This window comes from Camponotus floridanus, unplaced genomic scaffold (assembly GCF_003227725.1).
Source record: "Camponotus floridanus strain SB8 unplaced genomic scaffold, Cflo_v7.5 scaffold6, whole genome shotgun sequence".
In the NCBI taxonomy this organism is placed as follows: Eukaryota; Metazoa; Arthropoda; class Insecta; order Hymenoptera; family Formicidae; genus Camponotus; species Camponotus floridanus.
In genome coordinates this window covers 913106-940222 of record NW_020229769.1, presented here as the reverse complement: position 1 = coordinate 940222, position 27117 = coordinate 913106, and the positions used below count along the sequence as shown (strand labels likewise).

General features: G+C 43.2%; 1 protein-coding gene across 4 annotated transcripts in view; it reads left to right on the top strand.

The window, feature by feature from the left end:
- LOC105252077 (homeobox protein homothorax) overlaps positions 1 to 27117 on the top strand; it is a 376959-nt gene that overhangs the window by 195473 nt on the left and 154369 nt on the right. For all 4 annotated transcript variants that reach the window (XM_025413054.1, XM_011259291.2, XM_025413053.1 and 1 more), the window contains exon 9: positions 8598 to 8705. In XM_025413054.1, coding sequence (XP_025268839.1) covers positions 8598 to 8705 — 108 coding nt within the window. The remainder of the gene's footprint in view (positions 1 to 8597; positions 8706 to 27117) is intronic.

The window sequence follows — 27117 nt, the reverse complement described above, 5'->3', positions numbered from 1 at the left end:
CTCGCTCTTCCCAGCGGCATGCAACTCCTCCTACCCCCCCGTCGTTGCACTCGATCGACCGTCGCTTTGAAATATAAACAGTGCATTTGCATGTTTTCCGGATTTAATTAGCTCCGATGCGATTATTAATTGCTCGCGGCCGCGGGAGTGGCCGCGCGTCGATACGCGTGCGTTTGTATTTACAATTTTCGTTCGTAAATAACAAACCGTGGCGACGCCGCGGGTCGGATTTTAACGAGGGAATTAATAATCCCGGCTGTGTGCGGCGGGAGGCGAGATTGGGACTTGAGGGCGAAGAGTAGGAGGAGACAGAGGGGATTGTGAGTGAGATTCGTGGCGACGTAACTCGTGGAGAAAAATCCCGATCGTTCGATTTTACGACGTAAAATTGTCGCGTTTAAAAAAGCGCGCGTCTTTTGAATAACCGGGCGAAATCGCGAGTTTAATGCCGCAGCGAAGACTGGCGTCGAATTTATGTCGTTAGGATCTCTATGTCAGCGTGATATATTACCCATCGAATCCCGTTAAGGTTTCTACGAGCAAATGAGTACTCGCCATAAATAGCGGACGCTTTCCAGTATTCTTTCGCACGTTTCAACGTCATATGTCGATAGCATTAATATATCGAATCATGTTACAGTCTATTGTCCGATAAACGTAATAATTGTTTCGATCGCGACGACGGTGGTGATTTTTAAATTTGCCGATGCTTCAATTATTTCCGAGATATCGAGCGGTGTAATCTCGTTATGTAAAAAGTACAATAGACGCTTTATGAAATAATATAATGCTTAATCGATTTTTTAGAATATAACTGTAAACTTATACGTTTATCAATCATCCGCGCGGGCATAAAAAAGGTGCAAGAGAGTCACGAAAGCCACGCGAGTTGTACGCGTGATTATGCATTTCGGCGTTTCGCTCGGACAGATTGGCGCGAATACGTCTTTCGTTTCTCGTCGAGCGCGCCTGGCATCGGGTAGTTTTGTTTTACGGCCGTAATTCAAGTCGTCGTGCAGGGTCAGCCTACCGGGACCGCCGAGATAGTTTATCATCATTTAGTCCTCCCGACCTGCCGTAACATTTTAAATCTCTCCTATCTCGGTCCCGTGTGTCGTGGCCGGTCTGCGACACATGGCCGTAACACGCACACGCACTCACGCGATTCACGACCTCGCAACCTCACTATGCACGCGGTGCGTAAGAAGGAGAGAGAGAGAGAGAAAGAGACGCGGTGACTCGTCGAATAATATCGCTTCGCTGTAGTATCTCGGCTTTATCGTTTTTTCATGTATGACCCTTCTACCCTTTCCATGCGTTATTATCTAATCGGAAAGAAATGTTGGACGAAAAATGTGAGAAACGAACGGGATGAAAATCGAGACGAATGTGATTGAGATTTCATATCGATCTTGTATCGAAATGGTGACGTTTGAATGAGCAATTTCTGTTAAATAGATAAAATTCAATGATTAAAAGCGATATCGATAACTCCTCAGAGCTCTCTCTTTCTTTCTTCTTTGGCTTTTGCCGACTTGGACAAATTATTGGCGGTTTCGCAAGGCTCTCGGTTCTGTTTTCTACACATGTATCGTTAATCTTGAACTTAGCCATGACAGTAGGAGAACATTTTCCATAAATATGTCGATAAAATATATATATGTCTATATTAGCGACATGGCGATCGTTTCACGGAATAGTAGAGTTGGAAAGAGAAAGAGGAAGAGAGAGGAGCTGGTGGAGGAGGAGCAGGGAGGCTAGGGAAAGGGAACGTCAAGCGACGTCGATTCGCCGTGAATTTACGCTAAGTGCAGCGCTGTTGCAGCGGTACGGGGCTGGTAATTCGGAGAACGTGGTCCCAGGGCCCCCGGGGGCGGATCGGAGGTCGGCAGGCAGAGTGCCAGAAAGAGAGGAGGTTCCGCGGCCGGGTACGCGGTTTATCCGCGCACGGCGCGTCGACCCTTGCCTCCTCGGTTTCCACCTTCCGGCGCGCACACGCGCACGCATACGCACGCGGATTTGGCATTGTAACGTTAATTAAACCGGCGCGTGTCACGAGTCACGAGCAATGACGTCACTCGCCGTGATTTCTATCCGTCCACCACCTACGGCCGAGGGCCCGGCTTTTGCTTATCCGACTATACGTTGCGCGTTCTCCGCGCGCGCTATTAATTTAACTATATCCTCGTGGGCATCGGACGTCAACTGCATTTATAATTTCAAGGAGATAAATCGCGATAAACGTTTTTCGATCCTAACGACGCGCGGTGCGGATCATATAATTTTACAAAATACACATTGAATATCAAGAATTTCGATTAAATATATATTGCTCCTTTAATAACGTATTAAAATTACAATATTGATTGATTGCAATATCCGATATCGACGATGTACTTTCACGATTGTGAGATCCGCGACGAGGCGGAGCATTATTGCATCGATTTCGCCTGTTCGAAGATTAAGTGTCTGATTTATGGTATTAATGCAAGCACCTCGCGTCATGAGATCGATAGCGATTTTTATCGAATTATTGGCAATACGAAAGTAAATAAAGGGAATTAATCAATGCGTCAAAATATATAATATTCGATGATTATTGATTCGGTTAATTATAATATTTTTGTATTTAGAACTTTTGTATAACTATAATGAAAATTACAAATTAATGAAAATTAAGCGTAAACATTAAATTGTCACAGAGGTTTAGGAGAATAATTTATTCCCAAGAGTATTATTTTTATTTTATCTCTCATGTATAGAATAACGAGCATATAAAGAGTATTACAATTAAATATTTTTGTAGATATTAGTAATATGAAAAAATATGTTATTAAGTAAAGTTATAAAATATATATTTTTTCAGATATAATAATTTTTTTATGCAAAGTTAAATTTTTTGTGTGAGAGAAAAAGAGAAGAAATTAAGAAATATTTTTAATAGGAAGCATCTCGATATATTTTTAGAAATATTCTATTGTTATGCTTGATATGCCTTCCCTCGTACATGTCATAAAATGTGAGAAGTATACATTTTTAACACTGTTTTGATTGTTTAACGCTCTGGTGGTTCTGAGAAAAAAAGGAGTAATTTCAGACTCCAAAATACTTCTTGAAACAGTATCTGTGTAATGAAGGTGTAATGAAGGTGTCGCGCGATAAGGACTTAAAATGCGAGCGAAAGGTGCGCGATCGCTATACATGCTAAGTGCCAACGTAAATTCGGCTGTCGCGGATGAAAGAGTGTTAATTGTGAATTTGCGTTTTATGGAGGAAGCGGAGGAGGCGAAGAAGGCCCGGTGTTCTCAGCTGTCGCCGTTAAGTTAAGTTAACACCTTTGTCCGATCTTATCGTCCGATTTGACCGTCCGGGCCCTTCGACCGTTTCCATTACGCCGTTTCTTGCTATTACGCGTTTAATGATAATCGCGCATCCGTTTGTCGCGACAACATTGTATTCGCGACCGGAAAACACACTCGCGGTACACTTAATTTAACGCGACGATTAAACGACCGCACGTATCACTCTCGTATCTTTATTCCAATTAAGAATTATGCCTTTTCATTCGAGATAGTGCGCGATTGATACAGCTTATAGTGTTTCAATTCGATTAAATTATCCTTCGTGCGTTTTTTTACATTCGTGCTGATTATAATTAATGTTAAATTCACGCGCAGATGAATGAGGACGTATATTATTATCTACAAAACCTGAATAATTATCTAATGCGCTATACGATAACGTCTAGCTCAACGATCAGTTTGTTCAATATCTACGCATGATTTTATACGACACTAATATAATTCTTAATCGCGCATATTATGTTGTCACGTTACAAGTTTCTCTTTCCGTTCGCATGCGCAAGAATTTTCTGTTACTAAAAGATGAGATACATAATAACTATCCCGACTCGAAATAACGAAAATCGCGTAACATGCTGTCTGAAATTAATTACTGTATCGCTCGCGCTTAGTGAAGTCGTCCCACTTCGTCCGACAGCATCTCGTACCGGCTGTTACAAACACCATCCTGTTTATCAATAATTTGAATTTGAAAGACGTACCGAGAAACGGCATCCCTGAGTTTGCAAGCCGCAACAAATTACGTCTATCGGGCGTCATTAATCACCCGGCATCTCCGACATCTACGCGAACGCAAACCTCCGTCCGTCGCCTTCTATTTATCGGGGAAAGACGGTGTTTCTGCTCGCAAATGGAAAATAACAATTACGTCACGACATCGCCCAACAACCTTGAAACAATACTCGTTTATTCCGCAATATGTTTTTAAAAAAAGGCAATTTTGCTTTATAATTTAATTTTGCTTTATTTATAAACTCTTTTCTGCAGAAATGTTGATACAAATTTTAGAGCATTATATAAATTTAAAAATGATATACAATGCATTATATATAATGCGATTTGACGTCCTTATAATAAATAATCTACATTTTCACAGAAAACAGCTTACAAATCCTGTCACTTTAAGCGAGTGAGTTTACCACCGACATTATTACCGTAAATCGCGTAAACATCCGATTCGCCTCGAGTCCCGTAGCAGGGGTAATTTTAATTAAGATAAGTGAGTTTGAGGTGTCGACGGCAAGGATTATTCGAAAATAATTTCGACGAACATATATAATGACACGCCCGGTTTATTCGACGCGCTGATCTACGGATTACCTTTAGTCGAAGAGAGAGGATACCCATCCCGCGCGCGAACGAATAAATTACGCGTTGGTAACGTCGAGGGGGTGGTGATGGCGGTGGTGCGGGCGACGTAAGATTAGGCGGAGTTCGCGCAGGGGAGAGGAAGAAAGATAGAACAACACGTGAAACAACGAGCGAAAAAGATGCCGAGAGCGGCTGGAAGAAGAGAGAGCAGGAGGGAGGGAGAGAGAGAGAGACATGGACGAACCAGAAGGAGAGCAGGTGCAAACTTGGCCTGTCAGGAAGTCGCTTACAGCTCGAGGACAAAAGCTTCCCCAGGGACTCGTGCGCGCTTGGAAGCGGCACGAGGGACATACAGGTCGGTCTGGATGGTGGAGGAAGATGGTTGAGGGAGTTAGAGGGGTATGAGAGGGACGAGCCTAACTGTGAAATAACAGGGTGGCCTCCTCAACCCTCGCCTTGAGGATGCGAGCCTCATACGTCACTTCCTTACGGCGAAAGAGGGCGGTGTCTAAGGGTAGAAGCGAGTTATATTGATTTATTTATACCGAGGAAGCATCTCCGACGTGATGGGGTTATTGGGTACGCACCTATATCTTATAACATCCGCTACAGTCTCTCCATGAGCGGCAGAGCCGGGTACTGGCATCTTCTCCGAATCTCCTTATTTCGATCTGAAAGACTCGTGGATCGATGATGCGAAATCATTTCGTAGTACATATATACTGGAATTTTTATAATTATCAACATTTCTGCAGACATATTTTTAAGAAAATTGCTTATAAAATTAATAATATCTTTTTCAGGAATTTTTGCATAATGTATTTAATTAAATTTAATGTATTAATATATATGCAAAGTCTCGACAACTTGCAACGATTATCGAAGATTAAAAAAAAAGAAATAATACGCGTGGCACCGTTGAATTTTCCGTTGTCGAAACCAGTTAGTTATGGAAAAATCTCCGGCGACGCAGGAAGGGACGAACGACGTCCGTCGCGTGCCCGACGCGTTACATTCCAATTTATAACCGTCAGCTGTTGTTGGGCGCAAAAATAAAGCCTCATAGCGGGAATTTGCGTCGCGCATCGTGGCTATACAAATTCAGTTGCCGGCAAAGATGACGTACTCGTCGTATCACGGTCCATTCACCTCCCACCGATCGTACCCCTCCGGGGCTTTGCCCGATACATGACTCGGCCCTGTGGCATGACTGTCGCGAACACACGAACCCGTTAGACCAAAGTTAACTCGCAATTTAGCTACGGTAATCATTCAAAGAAGACGTCTCACTTGATACCATCTAACGAGTCTTCTTTTCTTTCGAGAAAATATTTTTTGCGCTCGCTGCCAGATGCGATGATTATTTTGCAGGCGATAAATGCAAAATTAATTTTTCATTCATCTTTAATATTATCAAAATTTTAGAAATAATATTTTCATCCTTGTTCTGTTTCAAGCTCAGTTTCGCTCTATTCTTTTGCAAAAGATTTTTCAAAAATTTGTTTTATACATTCGTCCGAATAAAACGTTCTTAGCATTTCGTGACGTATACGTTCACGAATGTCACATAGATTTGACATATGACAGTCGTCATAGCCGTGTACCGAAATTCGGAGAGTTTGGGTGAAAATACGGTAGAAACTCCAGAACTTTTTAGAATTCCCACGGTAAATCACAGTTACAGAGTTGATGGGGCGATGTGTATGATTACACCCTGTCTCCTAGCGGCTATAAATCTCCATCCATTCGCCCCACCCCATATCCTAGGATTCTACAGGTATCCAAAGGACCTGTGCCTCCGAGGACTTCGAAATGGCCGTGACGTATGGTCTGCCGGTGCGTAATGGGTCGGCAACGCGAGCAAATGACTTTGAATAATCCTGATATATTGTTTATTCACTTATTCGCGCCGCGGAAAGATGAAATCTCCGTCAACGAGATATTCTATGTCGAAGCGAGAACATACTTTGGATATTTACACGCGAACGTTCAGCAATCGACGCTTTATCCCTGCGTCTTTCAACGTTTCTTTAACTTGTACAACAAGATATCGATGAAGAGAGGTTTGTTTCGATAGATTTGCCCACGGATCAGGTGCCAGGACACTAATCTCTTGTCATTAACACGATCCCGGCTGTCCCTCGTGTCGGAATAACCATTATTTTCGAATCACCGACGCAGCCCTGTCATTTCGTTTCACCAGAAACTGACGGGACGTACCGTGACCGTAACAATCAAGAGAGTTAAACGCACATCGCTCGGCACACTATAATCAACGTTGGATTCGTTTTTAAATCCATTAGTTTGAAGCGCGAGCCAGTTATACTCGAATTGAACGCGGACTTTGAAATGATATTCGGCATTAATTGCCGTCGAATCCATCGAAAGGATTCGATTTCACATATTTTATTTGAAATTTATGTCTCCGTGTGCATCTCTGCAAGGTAATGGGATAATTGATCGCATGCAAAAATGTTACAGAACTTAATATCGGTGCACTATGCGCGCTTATACAGAGGATGGGCTGAAGCGAAGCAATTTTCTGCTTTCCAAGAATATAATTTTCGCAGGGGGATGTGCCCGCTATATTTCCGAGATAAGACTATAGCTCCGCGGGATCTTCTCTCACCCAGCGAGACCCTACTCTCTCGTGTGAAATTACTTCGCTCCGCGGCTTACTCTTATCCCCCGGCGCCACCCTTTCTTACCGTGTATCCTCATTCAGCCGGGATCTCCCTGGAAATAAAGTAGATACCTTTCCTATTTTCGCATCTGGAAAATTGCAATACTGCAGCCGCGAGTGGTGCTCTGCGCTTGATAAATCAGTTGGGAGCTAGAAACTCTGAATTTGCGTTGCACCAAGAAAAAAATAAGAAATTATTGTCTTGTTTCTTTAGGTGAACTATTTTTTATAAGTAAAATACTTTTTACCTTTCGATCGCAGGATTTACGTGGAAGATTGCAATATTGTAACCGCGAGTAACGCTTGATAAATCATTTGGAAATGGGAGCTAGAAATTGAATTTGCCTTGCTACACGAAGAAGTAAATAAGAAATTATTCTCTTATTTTTTTCGTAAGCAAAATATTTTGTATGAATAAAATATTCTTTCGATCACAAGGTTCACGTGACGAAATTGATTGATACTACGCTTGAATAATGTAATCGACGAATAAATGCCACGCAATTCAACATAAGTGTGGCTTCCTGTACACTCTTAACTAATTACTATAATCTACATAATTGGTAGGATTATTCTTGGTGGAGTAAATCGCATAGAGTTAACGTCGCATGTTAGCCGCTGAAAAAAGAATATAAGCGCTATAATAGCATACATATATAGAGCATAGTACGCGATAGAATCTGTTTGACCGAAGTCGTGACGCCGACCATCACGAATCTTTTGCTTTCTCCACATCGACCTCTTCTGCATACTTTTTCTCCGCGGTATTCGCATAATGTTTTCGTGCGCGGATCGATACGAGAACATCTATTTTTACACGAAAACAGGCTATTTCGTGCTACCGGTACGATTTTTCTACATCATTTCGAATGCGGCGTTGTAATCGTCGACGTTTTATCTCGAAAAAATTCATTGAGGAATTTTTTCCATAACTCAAATCACAAACTTGATAATATCTTCTTTGCTATAATGCATTTAAAGCGTATCAACGACGTTGGTTGATTTGAAAATGGAAATTTATAGATTTACCGTTCCTCTCTAACATTAAGTTTTTTATACCTTTGCTGAAGGTGTGCATAAATGCAAGATATCCGGTTTTAACGCAATCGCGCTTCTTACAAATATATATGTTTATTAATGTCGTAAAGAACGAATGGCAAATGGGATGACTGAGAAACTAAGTTTATCATAATTATGTTGTAATAATTTTTCTTTTAACAATGAAAAAAAAATGTTTTCAGGTAAATGGTGTCCTCGTAGAGAATGGAGTTCGCCGCCTGACGCGCAACGTGCGGCGAGCGACGCACGTCGTGGTGTCCTTTATTCCTCCGTCTTCCTCGGCAGTCCCGGTAAGTCGAGTTCTTCGTATAAATCTCAAATTATTTTTTAACATTTCTTGTCATTGCACATGTGTATAAGCGCGACGCTCTCAATCAAAAACTGCATTTAGCAATCTCGAAATAATAAAAATTCGTTGTATCAATTTCAATTATATAATACTTTGTCTTGTACGTAACGCGCTTATACGTTGCAGTGATTTCTAAGAGATTTTTTTTAGACGCGAAGATGATATCACATCAATCGTTCGTTTGCATCATCAAATGTAATAAATTTTCATATTAATTTTTATGAATTTTTGTTAGAACTTGACATTATTCAATAATCTTTTAACAGTAAAAAATAATTATTATTTTTTCGATTATTATTTTTTTCCATTGATATTATTTTTCATCCGCTCTTTCTTTCTCTCATTTACTTGTAAAATTTTTAAAAGCTCTCTAAACATTTTTTTCTGTAATTTTCTATTTCAATTGCATGTATAATTTCGATATTTTGATCGCAAAATTTATGTATATACTCTTTTGTATTTTGCTCTTTTTGTCATTTTATTTGTACAATTGTTACTGCTATTTTTTGTTAACTTTTACGCTTGAGGGAATTTCAGAGCGTTGAAAAATAATTCTGACAATGAGTCGAATAAACAAATAACATGAATAATAATTGCAAAAATTAAGTGCCTTTTAAAGATTGCACGACTCTGCAATTTTTTTTGGAAGCAATTAATTTTTTCATCTACCAGCATATTTAATTATAATACTTTTCAAGGGCGTAATACACAGTGTAAAGCTGCGCGTAATGACATTCACGATGCGTGAATTTATTTTGACTCTCGCCTGAATTAATCTTCAATCATTTTTAATCGTGCGTGCCATGCGTAAGGCAAAGAGAAAAGGCGCGATCGTTTTATGCGTGCACTTCGTGTGCGTTCAGTGGGAGGAGCGAATCGTTGGCCGTATAAACAAGTTTTAATCGGCCTCGGGCATTCGCCGCGTTGAATAAATATTGATATCGGATGACGCGACGGCCAATCAGAACCGCGGTTTATGAAACGGAACGCTTTACATCTCGTTTGTTTCGCGCGCGAATAATTTTGCTTGGCGATAGTTAACGAGCATACGCAGTGTACAAAATTGTAGACAATTCGCCGGAAGTTCCGTTTATTATTTCCAAATTAAACTCGATTCGCATAGATACCGGCGAATATAATCGAAAATATCTCACGCGCTTACACCCTATCGATACCGAATATACATGTAAGCTAAATCGAACGATATTATACGTTACAATAGTTTTGAAAAAGATAATGAGTGGAGCAAAGATTTAAAAAGAAAAAATGTTTTGATATCATACTTCCGTCTTTTCGTTCTATTCTATCACGCATGCGCGATCTCGCTTCAAGGAGCGACATTGCGTCGATCCTGTTGGAGGGACATCAAGATCCTCTCGAATGCCACAGATAAGTATCGTGCAAGAGTGTATTACGAGGTTGCGTCAGTGATTCGCGTTTGATAAGTGATCAAACTGTTCCGGAAAGTCATCGAGCCTCGATATCGCGGTGGACCAAGTATCGCGCATGCGTACACGTCCACGGGCTGTCTCTCCCGTCCGTTTCTCTCTTTTTCGACTTCCCTCTCTCCGGTATCCTCCGCGAAGGAAGGACGGAGCGAGGGCGAGAGAACGAGCCGCCCGTCGTCGTCGGAGAGAAGATTGGCGCCTCGAGAGCGAGGAAGACGGAATTTCGCGAGTGCGAGCGAGCCGGCTTGTCGTGCGAGCGGAGCAGAGAAAGCGAGAGAGCGGAAAGAGCGGTGAGAGGAGAACGAGATGGACCAGGGGATGCCGTCGTCTCCATGGCAACGAGGCGAGGCGGGAATGCGACGGTAACCATGGCAGCCGCGGGTTCCTCTCTCGGGCCGACCTGTCTGTCCCTCTTTCTGGCCTCTCGTCCTCCTCGTTCTCCTCATCTGGACCTCTTCCTTCCGCCCACGGAGCGAGCAAACGGCCGCGCGGACGCCGCTCCTCTCGAGCCGATCTGTAAAGGAAAGGTGGGGCGGACTTGGGCTCGCGCATCGTCCAGAGAGAAAGGGTTTTACTTTTTCTTCTCGTTTCCACCTTCGTTTCGCGCGGCCTCACGTGAATCCTTTTTTCCGTATTCAGGAGCATCGAGTCGATCTCGATGTAGCGCGCGAATAACGAGAGGTATTTAATGGCGACGCGCGATTGCAAAATTTCATTCGATTCGGCGATAGCGTTGACACGTTCCAAATGATAGCGCGAATTACGTTTTCGAGATGGATGTAAAATACCAAATTTACAGTAAATGTATACGTTTACTTTTATCTATATATAGAATTATCCTTCGTTGTTTTATTGTAGAGAGGTAAACATCGTGTAATCTTGAAGGAACGACCCACACTTTTTATTCATCTTATCATTCGACGAGCTTTTTTCTGCACATTCCCAACTATAAATTACACTTTTCTATACTCTTTAAGCAAGCAGCACGTCAAAGTTGCATACGTTAGTCGATAACTATCGACATTCTTCGACGCGGAAACGCGGTTCGCCACTCAGCTTGGGCGCGGAATATCGTAGACGAGTCTGATTATGCGCGACTGTCGAGGAATCCCGAGATTCCAGGCGTCGTTTAACTCTCGATACGTCGCGCGACGAGAGTCAAGTTTCTGCGTCGACGACGACATTAGCGTGCCTCCGCGTTTTCCCTGACTGCATATTTCCGTCTCGCCGTCTATTATACGAAGAGCGCGGCGACGGAGATATCTGCCGACGTCTCTCTCGTGTTATTTCGAGTTTCGTAAGAACGCGTTCGAAATGGCACGTCCTGACTGACGTCGCGATTTTTCTCCGATCATTGTAAACACGATCGCTGCGAAAGTTGGTCCGATCTTCCTCGCGTTTTCGTTCCCGAGCTTATCTCTTTGCGACTTGATTTGATGAAAATGAAATGCAAAATATTTTTACATCTCGAGTCTCGATGAATTCTATTTATAATCATTAATCAAAGTCTCCGAGCTGGAGTAACTTCCATCGCAATTTCGCGTTCGTTGAGACGGAATTTCGACCGCGGCTTCGAACAGGGTGGGACAAAACGAATTAGGATGCGGTAGCAAAACAAATTTGTCGAAATTTCGTCAGAACCGGTACACGACCGCTCGCGCGCGGGCAGATCTCGTTACGTTTACTGGTAGAAGGAGGTTAGCCGAGACGGGGAGCGATGAATGCCGGAGGTGAAAGAGGAGGTGAACGGAGGTAGACGGGTGGAATTCTCTCGGTTTGGTTTTTCGTGGGTCGCACATTACGTCTCTCTCCTCTCGCCGTTCCCATCGCGCCGAACTACCGTACTGTGCACCCCCTCCCCCCTCCTCCCTTCTCGCCGCTCCCTCGTATCTCGCCCTGCAATAGCACACGGCATGGCTCCCTTTTCCGTGAGTGTGTAACGTAATGTAAGGGTTGCGCCCGCGTTGGCGTTTGGGGTGAGAGAGTTTAAAACCCCTCGGGGCTTGAGGTCCGGGCCGGTTAGATTTATCGGATGTTTTGGTTGGCGGCCATTGTTAGCCGCTCTCTCTTCACTCTCTTCCTCTCTTTCGCCACTCTATGCACAGTGGCGTAGCTCGTGCTACATCGTTGCTAGAAAATCATTTTTCAATCTCCCGCAGTGCATTTCGGGTGTCTATGGGTGATGAAAGAGAATCGACGTAGCTAGATATATCATTCGGGTTATACATTCGTTGCCGCACTTCGTGTTTGCTTTTTGTCTAATGGGATATATACTTTCTCCACGGTCGTCATTGTCGTTCATTAATATCATAATTGGCAAAGTTTGTTAATTAAAGGCGCAAAAAGAGTCGAGAGAAAAGAATTATAAATGGAAAATGTTGAAAGCACCTTAAACATCATGTAATATAATTCCATCTGTAAATAAAAAATTCATTTTATTTTGGCAATAATCTTGGATTCGTAGCGTCGATAAATTGTGCCCTGCGTTTATGCAATAGAGACTTTTTCGCGAGATTTGACGTATGTAACGAGTGTGTTTTTAGCTTTTTCATCGACAAAAAAATTTACGATCGTATCACGTATATCTATACGTACGGTTATCGTATAATCCATATAAAGTGACTTTGCTAATCTCGATATATAAGAAGCGAAACATAGAGAACGTTGCAAAAAGAGATGTAAGATAAATGCAATTAAGCAGGATATGATTCCCTCGATTAGATCGTTATGTAAGCTGAGAAAACAGAGTAATGAAAGAAAGTTTGCGCGATTATACCAATATCTCGTTTGATTATCTCGTTACGCCATTGCGGGTATCCTTTCGTGGCGTTCCGCGTGCAAACATTCGTCGACGAAGCTCCTCCGCAACGCGGATCCTCGCCGGTATTGTACGCGGTAGTTTGAGCGATGTTCAACCTCGCGGCTCGCGACCCTTGGACTCAACCCTTTCGACCGCAGTTCCGTTTGTCTCGGTACACCGCGATTCCTCCAGGAGCAAGCAACCATAGCCTTGTCACGTAATCGATACAATACGGATAAATGCTCAACCCGGTTTTGTACAAAATTATTCGCGTGTGTGGGAGAAGATAATCTCTTGCTTTATTATATTAATACATGTCAACAATTGTTTGATTATAATTATAATAAATAAATATTCGGTTATATTGACAAAATGGCAATAACAATGCGTTAGTAATTTTTCTTCAAGTTCTTGAGGAAGAAAGTATATGAGTAATCTTAAAACTTTATTTTTAATCTTTATTTTTTATTGAGGAAATTAATGAAAAAGATATGTCAGTCAAATAATGGGGCAACGAAATAAAAATAGAAATAAAATAAAATGATGTAAAATAAAATAAAAGATGTAAGCGTGGAAGGGAGGATTCCGTAAAAAGAGACGAAAATAAAAAGTTCGCAAAGCGAAAATATGAATTAATTGGAGTTTTATCGAGCGATATCAGGGAAACTCGAGATCACGACTATCGGTCTGGCGGAAGAGAATTCGTTGCTTCGTCGAGAGCAAGTTACACAATAGCCGGTCCAGCGATAGGTGATGGCAGAGGAGAATAGCCGAGGTAGAGTTTCTCTCGCGCGGAACCGCCACAGGGCCACCTCGTGTTCTTCGATTAGCAAGAGACCGACCCGACCATGACCTCTCCCTCTCTCTTTCTCTCTCTGTCGCTCTTCCTCTCTCTCTCTTTTTTTTCATCGTTCACCGCGTACCATGCCATAGGTGGAGAAGATTCTCTCCTGGTCTCGCCTTCTCACTCGCTCCGTTTCTCTCGTGCTCCATCTCGCGGCACTGATTGGACGATCCATCACCGTTGCTTCTCTCTCGTTCTTCCCAGCCTGTCTTCTCTTTCTCCGTTTCTCCTTTCAGTCCTCTCCAGCCTCTATTGCCAAGGAGTCGGACGCACACATACGTGTCTGCACACACACACATATATATATATATATATATATATATATATATATATATATATATACATATACATATACGTGTAGCGAAACATTTGTGTGAAAATACGAACGTGACTTCGTACTCACGTTCATGTTCCATATGTATACATACATATATCTATATATTATGTGCACGCGTTACGTTGTCACGCGTGTGTTCCCGAGACTCTCGAACGTATGCACGCGCGCGCACTGGACTCTTGCATACCATCGTCCCAAAGGGGCGGCCATTCTTGTAAGAGGGTGGGAGGGTAATTGGTTTCCCATGGAGGTAGAAAATGCCTCGTTCGAAAACCTCTCGCCGAAACTATATGGCGCAGCTGGAACGCATCGGCGAAGATAGTTGGTAGAGAAACAGATTCGAGAGGATGCTATAGGTTAAAATTGCTCGTGATTGACGGTCGCGAACGCGGAAATTATCAATCTTTACTCTAGATTGTATTAATTTTTTCAGATTAAAGTTCTTGATTATCACTTTTTTTCGATAAGACCACTATACATTAATAATGCGAGAAAGGAAATGGAATCGAACGCGAAAGAAGAGCGCGCGCGTACGATAAACGTGATACATGTCGGGGAATATATAAGCTTGCCACCATCCACAGTTCGTATTCATTAGTTCCTTATTCAAAGCCACGGAAATAGTTCCGGAGTTGCGAGAGGCACAAAGCACAAAGCTCTGTCGCGGAACAATGAGAGGCGAAGGGAGTGCGAGACAGGGATAGAGAGATAGTGAAAGAGCGAAAGCGAGAACTGCAGATTTCATGAAGCCCAAGATAGGTACAATGGTTTAGCTGGCGAGTACATCATCTCTGTCTGCCTCTCGCTATCCCTCCCTCTCCCTCTCTCTCTCTCTCTCTCGTTCTGTTTTTCTTTCTCCATCTCGCTTCCTATGTATTTCTCGGTCCCTCTGCAATATTCATATGTGTTGAATATATTAATGCGCCGAGAGATATGTAAAGCGTGCGCGACTGGGAAGCGCCGTCTCCGTTAGCTGCCGCTTGCTGCCTGGCTGGCTGCTGGCTGGCTGGCTGGCTGGCTGGCTGGCTGCAATATTAGTGAAATGTGTCTCGGAGTGCGCCCATGTGCGGCACCGATATTAAACAGCAGCCGTCATTGCATCTGCTCTCTCCCGGTAACCCGTCTGCTCCACGCGTGTTTTCAGTTTCCATCGGAAATCTCGTTGGTCCTCCGAATTTCGATCCCGGATCCTCTACTCGGCGCTCATTCCTCTTCTCCTTTTTTTCTCTCAAATTCTTTTTCCCTTCGCCTCTACGCTTTTACGATATTTTCTCTCCTCGTTTCTTCGCCTCTCTCGTGAAAATAATTCTATCGTAAGCATATAAAGGTACCGCTATATTTTTCACGATATGAAAATCCGGTCGACGATAGTCCATCATGCAAAGGATCCCCCGATGAAGCAGATGCGCGTAATGGACTGATATATTCCTATTGAGGAAATCTAATATATTGTATTAACAATATTTATTACAATTACACATTGTACATTAATATGTGCGCAATGCACGTATATATTTATTTTTTATTCAATTAAGATAAAAAAAGGAATTTTCTTATACATCTGTCATTACATAAATGATAATTATTTAAAAAAAGAGGAAAACGGAAACGTATAAAATTAATAATTTCGTGGGGAGATTGCTTTCGCAAATGTTTTTTCGAGATTTCTTTTGGATAATATTTTCTGCATATTCTTTTTGATACTAGTCGACTCACAGCAGTTTTGCATTACAGTCATTAATGAGTGCGTTTTCTCTTTGTGTGTAAATATGCCGAGGCTATTTCCTATGTAAAGTAATTATGAATTCACACCTGGTTCCTTTGGCAACGGTATACTTCAATGCGATATTCCATTTGCTTAATGATTCAATCTAAACTTCAATCTAAACCGCGCGTAATTTGATTGTTCGTTCGTTTTTACGAAACTCATAATCGAACATTGGACGCGACAAAGGCAATCGAACTCAACGGAAGAGTAATTAAAACGTAAAATTTACGAAAGGATCGCATCTCGCTTGTCCCTCGAAAGAGAAAAAAAAGAGAAATACGATGTATCACCGATATTAATGGAGGAAAGGAGATACCCGCACGCAGGTAGCTCTCTTTCGACTGTATTGGTCTGCTTTCACAATTTTTTTGCGGGGGAGATGAATACAGCTAAAAGAGTGCTGGCGGAGGGCGAGTTAAAGCCGTGTAAGAGAAAAGGGGGAATGTAGAAGGGGTGGTTTCGCGATGTAGCAGTACGATGCAGTATACGGTATAATCGGTAGTACCGGCACATGGGCACACGCCAACTTCCTCTCTCCCATCTCTCCCTCCCCCTTCTCCCGATTCTCTCTACTGTGTACCCTCCACCTCCAACGTGCCCCTGCACGATTCTCCCAGCCCCGGCAGCGGCGGCGGCGGCGGCGGCAGCAGCAGCAGCAACAGCAGCACCAGCAGCAGCAGCAGCACCCAACCCAGACCCTGGGGCTGTCAAACGCAGGCCGAATCTTCTTCTGCTCGTGACAGCCTGGAAATGAAGAGAGTGCCCCGCGTGGCGTATCCTACCCGCTTTCGTACGTTAACGCACATTCTAGGTACGTACGAATCGTGCACACACGTGCGGGCGCGCGCTTACATTATCCCTTTAATATGTGGTTGAGCACCGACGCGAGAGAGTACCGCTCGCGGAATGAGAAGCTACGGCTTAATGGACCTACGGCCCTTTTTCTCTAGTCCCTTCTTTCGTCCTTCGATCCCGGCGATCGCTTCCGGGCATATCTGCCTCTTTGTGCATCGCCCGCGTCGGTCTTTGCTTAGTCGTAATTATTTAAATTACGCATGTGAGATTGTGTCTGCGCATTATTTTCCTTTATATTATTATACGATATGTCTAATATTTGAAATCATGCGAAATTTCAATCGATTTTCTCTGCGCGCGCGAATACAGAAGGTCGTATATTTAAAAGTAGTATTAATTTTTGAGAGTTATCTCGGTCGTTGGCGCACATATCGTCTGTTACACGCATGGATTTCGATTTGTAATTTTTTCATCGCTTCTTTTTTTATCGAGCGAAAAGTTTTATCGCGTTGGTAGTTACTTTAAGGAACGGGGCTAAAGAGTCTGAAAGGATCGGTCCCTCCACCACACCGATTACGAAGCACTTTTCGAGCGCGATCATTAGCGCAATTATTATTGTGTCGGAGCACAATGAGCGCACCGCCATTGCCGACAACAATGGACGCTGAAGGTGAAGAGGCGAAGGGATGAAGCGCGCACCGGCGATGGAGCGAAGTGGCTGGCCGTAGAAAAGAGAGGAGAGCCGGTAGATCGCCGTGATGGAACGAAATGAAAATAGAACAAAAGCCGCGAGCGAGCACGTAAAAAAATGCTAATGAACAGACGCGGCCATTGTCGTTAATTGCATTTTGTTTTCTGCCGCGTAACTCGCGCCGACGTCGTTTGATGCAGCCCTTTCACGGCGGCATAGAGCATCGCCGATTTCTCTCAAAGAAAAAAAAAGAAAGAGGAAGAAAATTTAACGCTAGACGATGAACGTGAATCGTCTGTTCGTGAATCGCGAATCGTGAATTCTCGCGTGCTGACATTCTTCGCATCTTATTGCAAGTGTGATCACAATTCCACCGATGAAATATATATGATCTTAGACTTTGCAACTTTCCTTGCTTGTGTCGATGTCGCGATATTGCATACGTCGCGGTAGGGCGAGTATCGAACAGTCCACCGATGCCGTGTTCGATCGGCGAAGTAAAGTATAGCTCGTTGTTAAAGGGCATGGTACGAGAGAGGTGCATCTATTAGAACGCGCATCGAGGCACTTGATGCGTTTACATCGTTGTACATCGGGGCCTGGCGTACATTCTGAATGATATTGCCACTACGCCCGCTGTGTTATTACGATATTACATTCCGTCGTACATGAGGCCCATCGCGTACAATCCACAAGTACAAGATCTTCTCATTGTATTTTTTTTTATCGGATCACAGTCTTCTCTCTACGCCCCTTTTTTCTTCATCCGAATTTATATACAAATTCCGGCAAGAATGTATAGTACAGTACTTTATTGGACATAGTTGAACATTTTTTACGCAGTATATGCGCAATGCGGAAAAATATATAATTAATTTCGCAAAAATTGCATAATTATACATGATTAGAAGCAATATCAGTATATATGGAGATATAAAATATTTAGTTATTTGTATAAAATTTAAAAGTAGTGTGAGATATGGAAAATTTCGAAAATTCTTGATATATAAATATACTATTTATCTTAATGATTCCTTATTTACTTCTAATCGCAAATTTTTATTTTATCGAAGTATCTTATAATTGAGATGTCAAATTATCATTCATGATGTTGGACCAGACGGCGTATCTCTCGCCGTTATCTCTTCGGAGCTTGTTTTTCACCCTGTCCTATTAATTGTTCCAAGGATTTGTGCAGCGCGAGTCGATTCCGCGTTTCTTCCTCGTTCGCCGCCAATCGTGTTCGAATCGCGAATGATTTAACATGATCGAACAATGTCTAACAAAATACGGCGATTTCGACATTTAGAGATCGTTAATTAGCGCTGCACGATTTTTATTTCCCCTCCCTTAATTATAACGTCGAGAGAGCGAAACAGATGCACAGGAACTGTCTCGTGTGTTACACACTCTCGGCTACCTGCCGGACATGACACACCGGCTCTCATGACCAACACGTGCCCTCGACTGGTATCGCCTGGTATCGGCGGTGTCAGACACATATGGCTACGCACACGGACCGGCACTAACGTCGTAAATGCTGATTGCGTATACGATTCGGTAATGAGGTCATGACTTCTTCGAGTCAAACCTGAAGGGTGGAGTTAAAACGCGCGCGTATTTGTCAAGCACAATATAATAACATATTTTTAACCATCTTTCATTAAAAATGAATATATCATTATCCTGAAATTGACGAAATGTGAATATAGAAACAAATATGTTAAAGTCTTCTGTATTGAATAAATTTTATAAAATTTGTAGATTAGATCTCTCTCGTATTCAATTAATGTTAGATAAAAATGCGCGGGTAATAATAGAAGTAGATTTATCGTAAATACAGACGACGGTTTTCATCGTTACCCTTGAATTAAGCGGTCCTTTGTTTGTTTGTTGTTCCGGTTTGATTCTTTCGCGAGGTGTACCGTCGAGGGTGCGTGGTATAGGTCAATGGGAAACTAATTGTCGACGCTTGAAGGGTGTAGTCAGAAGCAGAGGGGGGGCGGTACAGCGACGTTCGCTGTTGCTCGAAGGGTCGGTTCGAGGGTGGTCGAAAAGTCTAAGCACTCGACTAAAGCCGGCGAAAAGTAGCGGGCGCCGCGACGGGCGATGAAACTAGACGGTTGCAGAGTAGTGGTGATGCCGTACCGTGGCCCGATGGTGATGCTGGTGGCGTAGCGATGGTGAAGGGAGAACGAGGACACTCGAATGAAGAGGGCCGACAACAGATTGCCACGGCGAGAGAAACAATGCAATCCCGTCCCTCCCCTTGCTGCCCCTAATCTTCCCTTCACGGATGCAACGTGCACGCAACGCGCGCTTCTACGAGGCACTCGACGACTCGGCATCGAGTGTTTCAATGGCGTATTGACTCGGTTACCGAAATGACACGATCACGCGCGCCGCACTCTGATCTATATCTTGTATCTCCTCGCCAGATTCGATAACTACGTAGCATAATTAAAAGACGGATAATTTTTCGTTGCAATTTAGATTTAAGATTGAAATTCGGTATGTATCATTTTTCAAATTTAATTTGTGGATCGAAAAGTTTAATCGAGTCTTGTAATTTTATATACATACTTAAGAATTTTATATTAATATTTCTGCACGCGCAATCATTTAAAAGCAATAAATTAAGTGTATAACTAAGATATTTATCAATACCCTATTTATGTATTTATAGCACTATTTAAGTTTGTAAAAAAATTAGATCAATTTCGATGTAATACGTAGGCAACGATTAACTGGACCGCCTATCCATCGTATATTTTAAAAAATTTGCGAAATTGCAGGCTCGATGCCCAAGGGTACTGTTTATGGTATTCTTTAAATTCTGCCTGCGTAAAATATAAAATATCGACATTATGTATTTATTATAATGCGACCTAAAGGCAGGCCGATCGAGCAGTCACGTTGCTCAAGAGGTCTCGAGAGAATCGCCGCACCGGTAGGAGAAGGAAGAGACTCGAGAGGAAGGGTCGGGAATAATCAATTTATCACTGTGCAGGTGCCTCCGCGCATTTACATACGCGACGACGTTGCAGTCGTGGTACCGTGTTGTAGTCGTTGTTTTCGCGTTCACGGACATTTATGCGCGTGTGCGCGATGCAAATTGACGGTAGGCGAGTTTACGGCGAGCGTTTCTTACTTGATAACTCGATGAGAATATCGGAGTATCGATAAAACAATCCTTTATTATATCACGACAATGTTTAGCGTGTATTTCGGGAGTTGCAAAAAATATCGCGCATGGCATTAAAGACAAATGATTGAATACTCGATGCAAATATCGTGGAGAGGTAATGTCTAGAGCGTGCGAGGTGCTCGGAGTGACGTTAAGACATTACGATGACCTTGACATCGGTAGCGGTATCTTTATAAATTCGTCGTCTTCATTAATCATGAGAAGAAAGACAGGGGTCGCGGGCCTTAAAATATCTTTTACATAATCTCCGAGCGGAGCAGCAGCGCGAGCACGAGACGCTGACACGCGAAGGATCAATGTCCTGGATCGACGATCCAGTTAATCGCAGCCAAGTCACGCTGTAAATATCTCATTCTAATTTTAATAGGGCGACAGCATTGTATTAATCGTTAACGGCCGCGACCACCGACAACCTGGTTCTGTCGATCGGCGTTAAGGTCACATCTGTACTTAATCTATCTCTTCAAGTGCGCCGTAAAACTGGCGCTAATACGAGCGCAATCTGAGCGCTCATTGATTTACGAGGTCGTACGATCCACGCGCCACAGTCCCCTCGATCGCTCGACCCCTCGTTGATCGTCCTCGTAACCGATATTAAGTTTGTTGTTTCGATACGCAAGACGCAAATCGCCTTGCGTTTCTTTTGTTTCGTGCCTTTTACTGTTCTTGCTTACGTTTCAAACTGAATTTTTAATACTGATACGTGATTCTTTTGTGTATGAATTAAATGTGTAAATCTAATAAGAAGCAAAAGAAGGGAAATGAAAACGTAAATAATGATGCGTGATATATATTGTGATGGAAACTTTATAAAATTGTTCCACTTACATGCAATAAGAAGCGCAAAAATATATGTTTAAAGTGTGCTGTCGACTCTGCTTTGGAGCATAATATTATGTTTTATATTCTATTATTTAACATTATGCTTTTCTTATTTAAAAAAGACCCGGAGCGGAGTTCTTCTTTGAGTTGCTTCTTATTTGATTTATATTATTTGAACCATTTTTACATATTGAAATTTTTTTACTTATTAAATATGTAAAATTTCTTGATAGAAAATAAGAATTTATTTATATCTGTGCATTTTTATATATTTTATTTCTTAATTTTTCAACTCGTCAAGTATTTACGAATGGCACATTTCTAATTTCCTAACATTATTCTAGTCAGACATGTATAGTGTTTTTTATCCGTATAATGCAACGCAGATCGCACAAGCTACAATTTCTCGCATTTTACGAACCTTCGCTTCAACGATGCGCCCTCGACCAATGTCACGTATCGAAGCTACATGTTCCTTCGTTTTCAAGTTGGTCGTCTCTACTTTTTTTTTCTTGCGACTTTGTAGCGACATCGATGACGGTCGGCTGTAAAATAATCGTAAAGTAACGGGACGTTTCGCCCACGCGATGGGTCTTTCGTGCGACGTTACACACTCTAACACCTACTTCTTCTATCTGCATATCGAACAGCGCGACTCTTCCCTTTCCTTCGCCGGCTCACTCTCGTTTTGGCCTCTCGTGAGATAGCAACGTGCGAGGCGTTACTGCACACCGCCATAAGGGGTTAGGTTTACGACTTCGGCCGACTGTCGATATCGCCGTGTCGTTCTAGATGTCTGCCTGACCTCGGAACTTCTAGCTTCGTAAACATGTTCTCTCCCGCGACCTTACGTATATCTTGTATCGCATCGTTGCGTTATAAAAGTCCCAAGCCTCTATGATTCTCCTTATTAAGAGCTTGCTCTTGCAATATTAATGATTTTTATATTATTAATGTTTATTAATATTAAATTTTATGGAAATAAGAAATTTAGATGATGCTTTTTGGGGGATTTTTCTACAAAGCGTTGAAGAAAGAACGCAATAGAATTCGGTACCAAGTTATAGTCGTGTTCAACGTCTTCGTCGTCTTTGTCGCAGCTGTCGCTATTTTGTCTGCCTTTCGATCTCTTTCTCTCGCTCTTTCTTTTCCTATCCTTTTCTGTCTGTCCATTTCTACATTACTATTTCTCTCTCTCTCTTTCTTTAGATCCTTTTAACTTGTTCTCTGCCGCTCTCTTCAAAAGCTATTCCGAATACCGTGCTCCCGCCGCTATTTTGGTTACGTTAAAAATGCATCCATCGAGCCACGTCAACGCGCCCATTCGGCGTCGCGTCGTCGACCTTTCTCACAGTCGGAGGCTAACGTTTCCACGTCGATCCCCAATCTCTCCAAAATCACGAGAAGCACATAAGACGCTATTAAACGGTCGCTTTAAGGATGCTTTTCCTCGTTTAAGGATGCTTTTACAGTAGCCCGCGAATTGACGCCATTGTAAATAACACGCTTTCCTCGTCAACTGTCATTTTACATACTATAATTGAATTGTGCTATTGTGGCTGTTTCAAACACAAAGTTACGTTTAGCGCAACACTGTGATTTCCGCGGGCAATATCTTTTACGCAAAATGAGCGAGAGAATTTCGGCTGATGAAATAGCAAAGCCTGCTTTTGATCTACTCGGTTTGATTTAATAATTTTAGAGATAGTGTATCTAACTTGGATGTTGCAAAGCATTTCAAATAGCTATCCGGTCGTTTATATTTTTGCATATATTTTCGTCGCAGCAAACAGATATATACGTTCGCAGCCAATTCCACACCAATCGAGTGTAGGCGAACAGAAAAAAGGAAAAAATCTTAGACAGATAGAAAGAGAGAGAAGAGAAAGATGCGGTAGAGAGATACGTAGCTTAAACCGTAGCTTAGACATAGGTAAGATGGAACCTGGTTTGATGGAATGCCGTTTCCATCACAACCAACTGCCCTCTCTCACTTCTTTCCCGATATTTACCACCTCATGTGCGCCATCCTCTAGGAACATGTGTACGAGGCCGTGTTAAGACGACCGTTGCGTTTTCAGCCGACTATAACAATATCAAATGCTTAGAAACGAACAAGTCTGTACTTACTTAAAGCAGTCAATTGGACGAATCGCCATATTTGGATCTCCATATAGTCTCCCTTACTTATCTCAGCAATGTATGCTCTAATGAAAATAATCATTACGCGATTAGATTTGATTGAAAGATGAAGATCTATTTCTCGTTGCTTATGAATGTAACACACATAATTTTTTATTACTCTTTTTCGCTTTTTTTAATTCTTTTATTTTTTAAAAATTTTGATACGAAACTGGAATGATTTTGAAAACAAGCAAATTCTTTACCTCGCATATATTAGATGTATAATATATTTATAATAATTATTTATATGCATCTTGGCCGCGCTCAATAAATTCGGTCGCTTCACTTTGCTCTTGATATTCCATCACGCTCGTTGACGGAACGACAAAACATTTCGCTCCTTTAGTCTGGCTCGTCACGAAGGGATGTAAGTCAACGGAGCACTTAAGCATGGCGCTCGGCGATGCTCGGCACTAAATAACGCGGCGCGTCCGAAGAGGAGAGGCGAAGAGGGTCTGCCGGCCTCTTTCTCGCCCTTTACACGTTCGTCTGCTTCGCGCCGCTGTCGTTTCTTCGTTCCGTAGATGCGTGCCGTGGATAAAAAGCTCCTTCCAACTTGTGGCCGACCGCTCGCGCGGTCTTATCGTCGATCGGGGTACGTCGACGCGGTCGATAGCCGACATGCTCGTATAAAATATCGCGGCCGACTTTTATATCTGCGCCCCAAGTTTGACACGCCTGGGAGAGAATACCGCGTATCTGATTTTTCGTCGTGGACGCTCGCGGAAAATTGAATGTCTGTTTGCCGCGATAATTCACCGTTCGTATCGGGAGCCCGGGATCTTCTCGCTTCTTCCGAGCTTCGGCGAGCCGAGAGACGCGGGCTGCAAAATCCGTATCGCTCGTCAAGGCACGGAGCGTGCAAAGAGTTTGCCCCGGTTGGTCGCGTGATTGTAGAACGCCGAATCTGTCGCCACGTGTTTTATGGCACGATCAAATTGGCGGGAGAGCCGCGACCGAAAGGGGGAAGTTGTAATAAAACGGACGCGCTAAACGTGTCACTCAATGTCACTGGTAGATGCCGGTGTCGGGCGTACATATATTCGAGGGGGGGCAATTCGAATCTAGCCCATAGTAATATCGAGCATCACGGAGGGACGGGAGGAGGGGAGAGGGCAGCGTTGTTGTTTCTCTTGGCAAAACGGAAATTGAACTGCGGCGGTCACGACAACCATGAATTCGCACTCGCGTTGCGACTATGCCGCAGATGGGAGTTTAGACAAATAAGGGCAGAGAGTAGTTATTACTGGCATTAATAAAACGAGAAAGAGAAAGAGAGAGGCAGAGAGAATACAAATGCAATAATTCACGAGTGAGTAAATTACGTGCGCTCTCTTATTTTAGAATCCTTATCACGCGCCGCGCATATTTGCTAATGTAAGGTCTCATTAGATTTACGATATACCACAGTGATATAATCATTATTCCGATTATTCTTGGCATGCGTTGCTCTTATCGCAAAAAGTATAAAGTATGAGATCTCTAAAAGTTAAAGAGATTCTCGTATTCTCCGTAGAATTTCAACTTGACTGAAAAATCCTCTACGAAAATCGTGAACCGAATGACTCTTCCGCCTCGTCCTACAACATCGCTGTCCGGGAATAGGTATCGGGCAAAAGTCAGGGCGCGCTATCGATCAAACGAATCGGTCGCCCCGACCCCACCGTGTCCGTGCCCCAAACGAATTCCAGTTGATCCAGCTAAGCGCTGTCCTAATATCGTCCGGCCGATTCTACCAGCGGCGATCTCTCTCCCGCGCTCGTTTTCGGAGATCCCCTAATGGCGAAGTGCCGAAACGTTGCCTTCGGTGAAACGGACGGGCAACGAGAGATAGAGAGAGAAAGAGAGAGAGCGGACCGGTCGAGCGACGCTGACGGGTCGGCATGAATAATGTCGACTCATTATTCTTTCGGGGGATTTATCAGGTCGGAGTACCGATAACGCGCTCTTTTCGTTCGGTCGTTCCGCCGAGGAAGATGCGTGCGAAGATAGCTATGCATTTATGCGCGCTGCTAGAGGGACGAGGATCAGAGAGGAGAAAAGGGAGGAGATTACAGTCTTCCTTCTTCCTCTTCCTCGACCGCGTTTCTTCGTTCTTCTCTTCTTCTCCTATTTCGTTCTCTTTTACGTCGCTCGGATGCTACCTCTGTGCTCTTTCTATCGTTGATTTCCACCCTTTCCCCTTACCTCGCGTAAGATCTATCTCGATTCTCCCGGCACCCCGCATATATCGCTGGAGGAGACCGTATCATAGTTAGAAGAATCCCAGTTCGGTTTCTGCGGGGCGCTAACAAGACGGGCCTGCGGGCCGGCCACGTGAGTTATGGGCCCTCATGCGCGCTATACATACGCATACATACGCATATCTACGCGCTTTGAAGCTCGCGATCGTGTGTATGCGCGTGTGCGACGAACATAGTAATATCGGCGGCCCGTCTCGTTGGAATAGAATATAGAGTGCATAGCGAAGCTGTCGCCAGTTTTCTGGCTCATTACTGACCACCGGTGCTCATTTCTCTCGACCCTCCGGCCAAGCGGAAGTCGGCGAATTGGTCGTCCCGTGCTTACTCGCAGATGTACGATACGCGCCAACATAGCTCAAATCGATCGATCACAGCATTCGTAATCTTACACGTCAAATTATTATTAGATGAAAGTCTCGATAGATTCAAAATACAAGATGCGATTTATATTATATATAATTATAAAACTTATGCAACATTTATTTTTCCTTTTTACTTCTCACGCAGAAAGTATATTAAAAAAAGACACTCACCGAGACTAACTTTGATTGGATTATAATTATTATTTGAGAAGCGAGGGGGAAAGTATAGAGACGTGGAAATAAACGAGCGCTAACGCATCGTAGCGCGTGACGAGGAGTTTAAACGCGTCTCGACGCCGCACACGGTGACAAAAAGTAAAAAAACCAGAGCGTCGTAGTCAAGTTCGCTGGGGTGAGGAGATCACCGCCGTGGCTTACTAATCCCAGGACGAAAGTCGATATGTTCCCATTCGAGACACGTGCTCGTCACATGTCCCGAAAGCTATCCGCACTTGTCAACGACGAAGACGAAGACGAAGACGATGTCGACGTCGACGACGAGAACGGGCTCGAACGGCATCCACCGCCGGCGCGTTTCCATTAGCGCTTTTATTTCTGTGTATTATGACGGTTGATCGAACGACCGGATTTTACTGCTGCCTCTTCCACCGAGCTAATGTCCTTACCGAACGATCACTCGAGGGAATCGTATAAAAGTTTACGTAAACACAAGCGTTACCGAGATTCTGGAATTGCGTGCGCGAATTATCCGTTAATTGCGTTCGTCGCTCGCATCAACAAAAAGCCGAGAATACCGCTGAGAGGATGTGCAAAGCACGTGGCAACGCTTTATGCATTCGGCATAAAGATTGCACATGTGAGCACGAGTCAATAATTCAATCGATGATAAG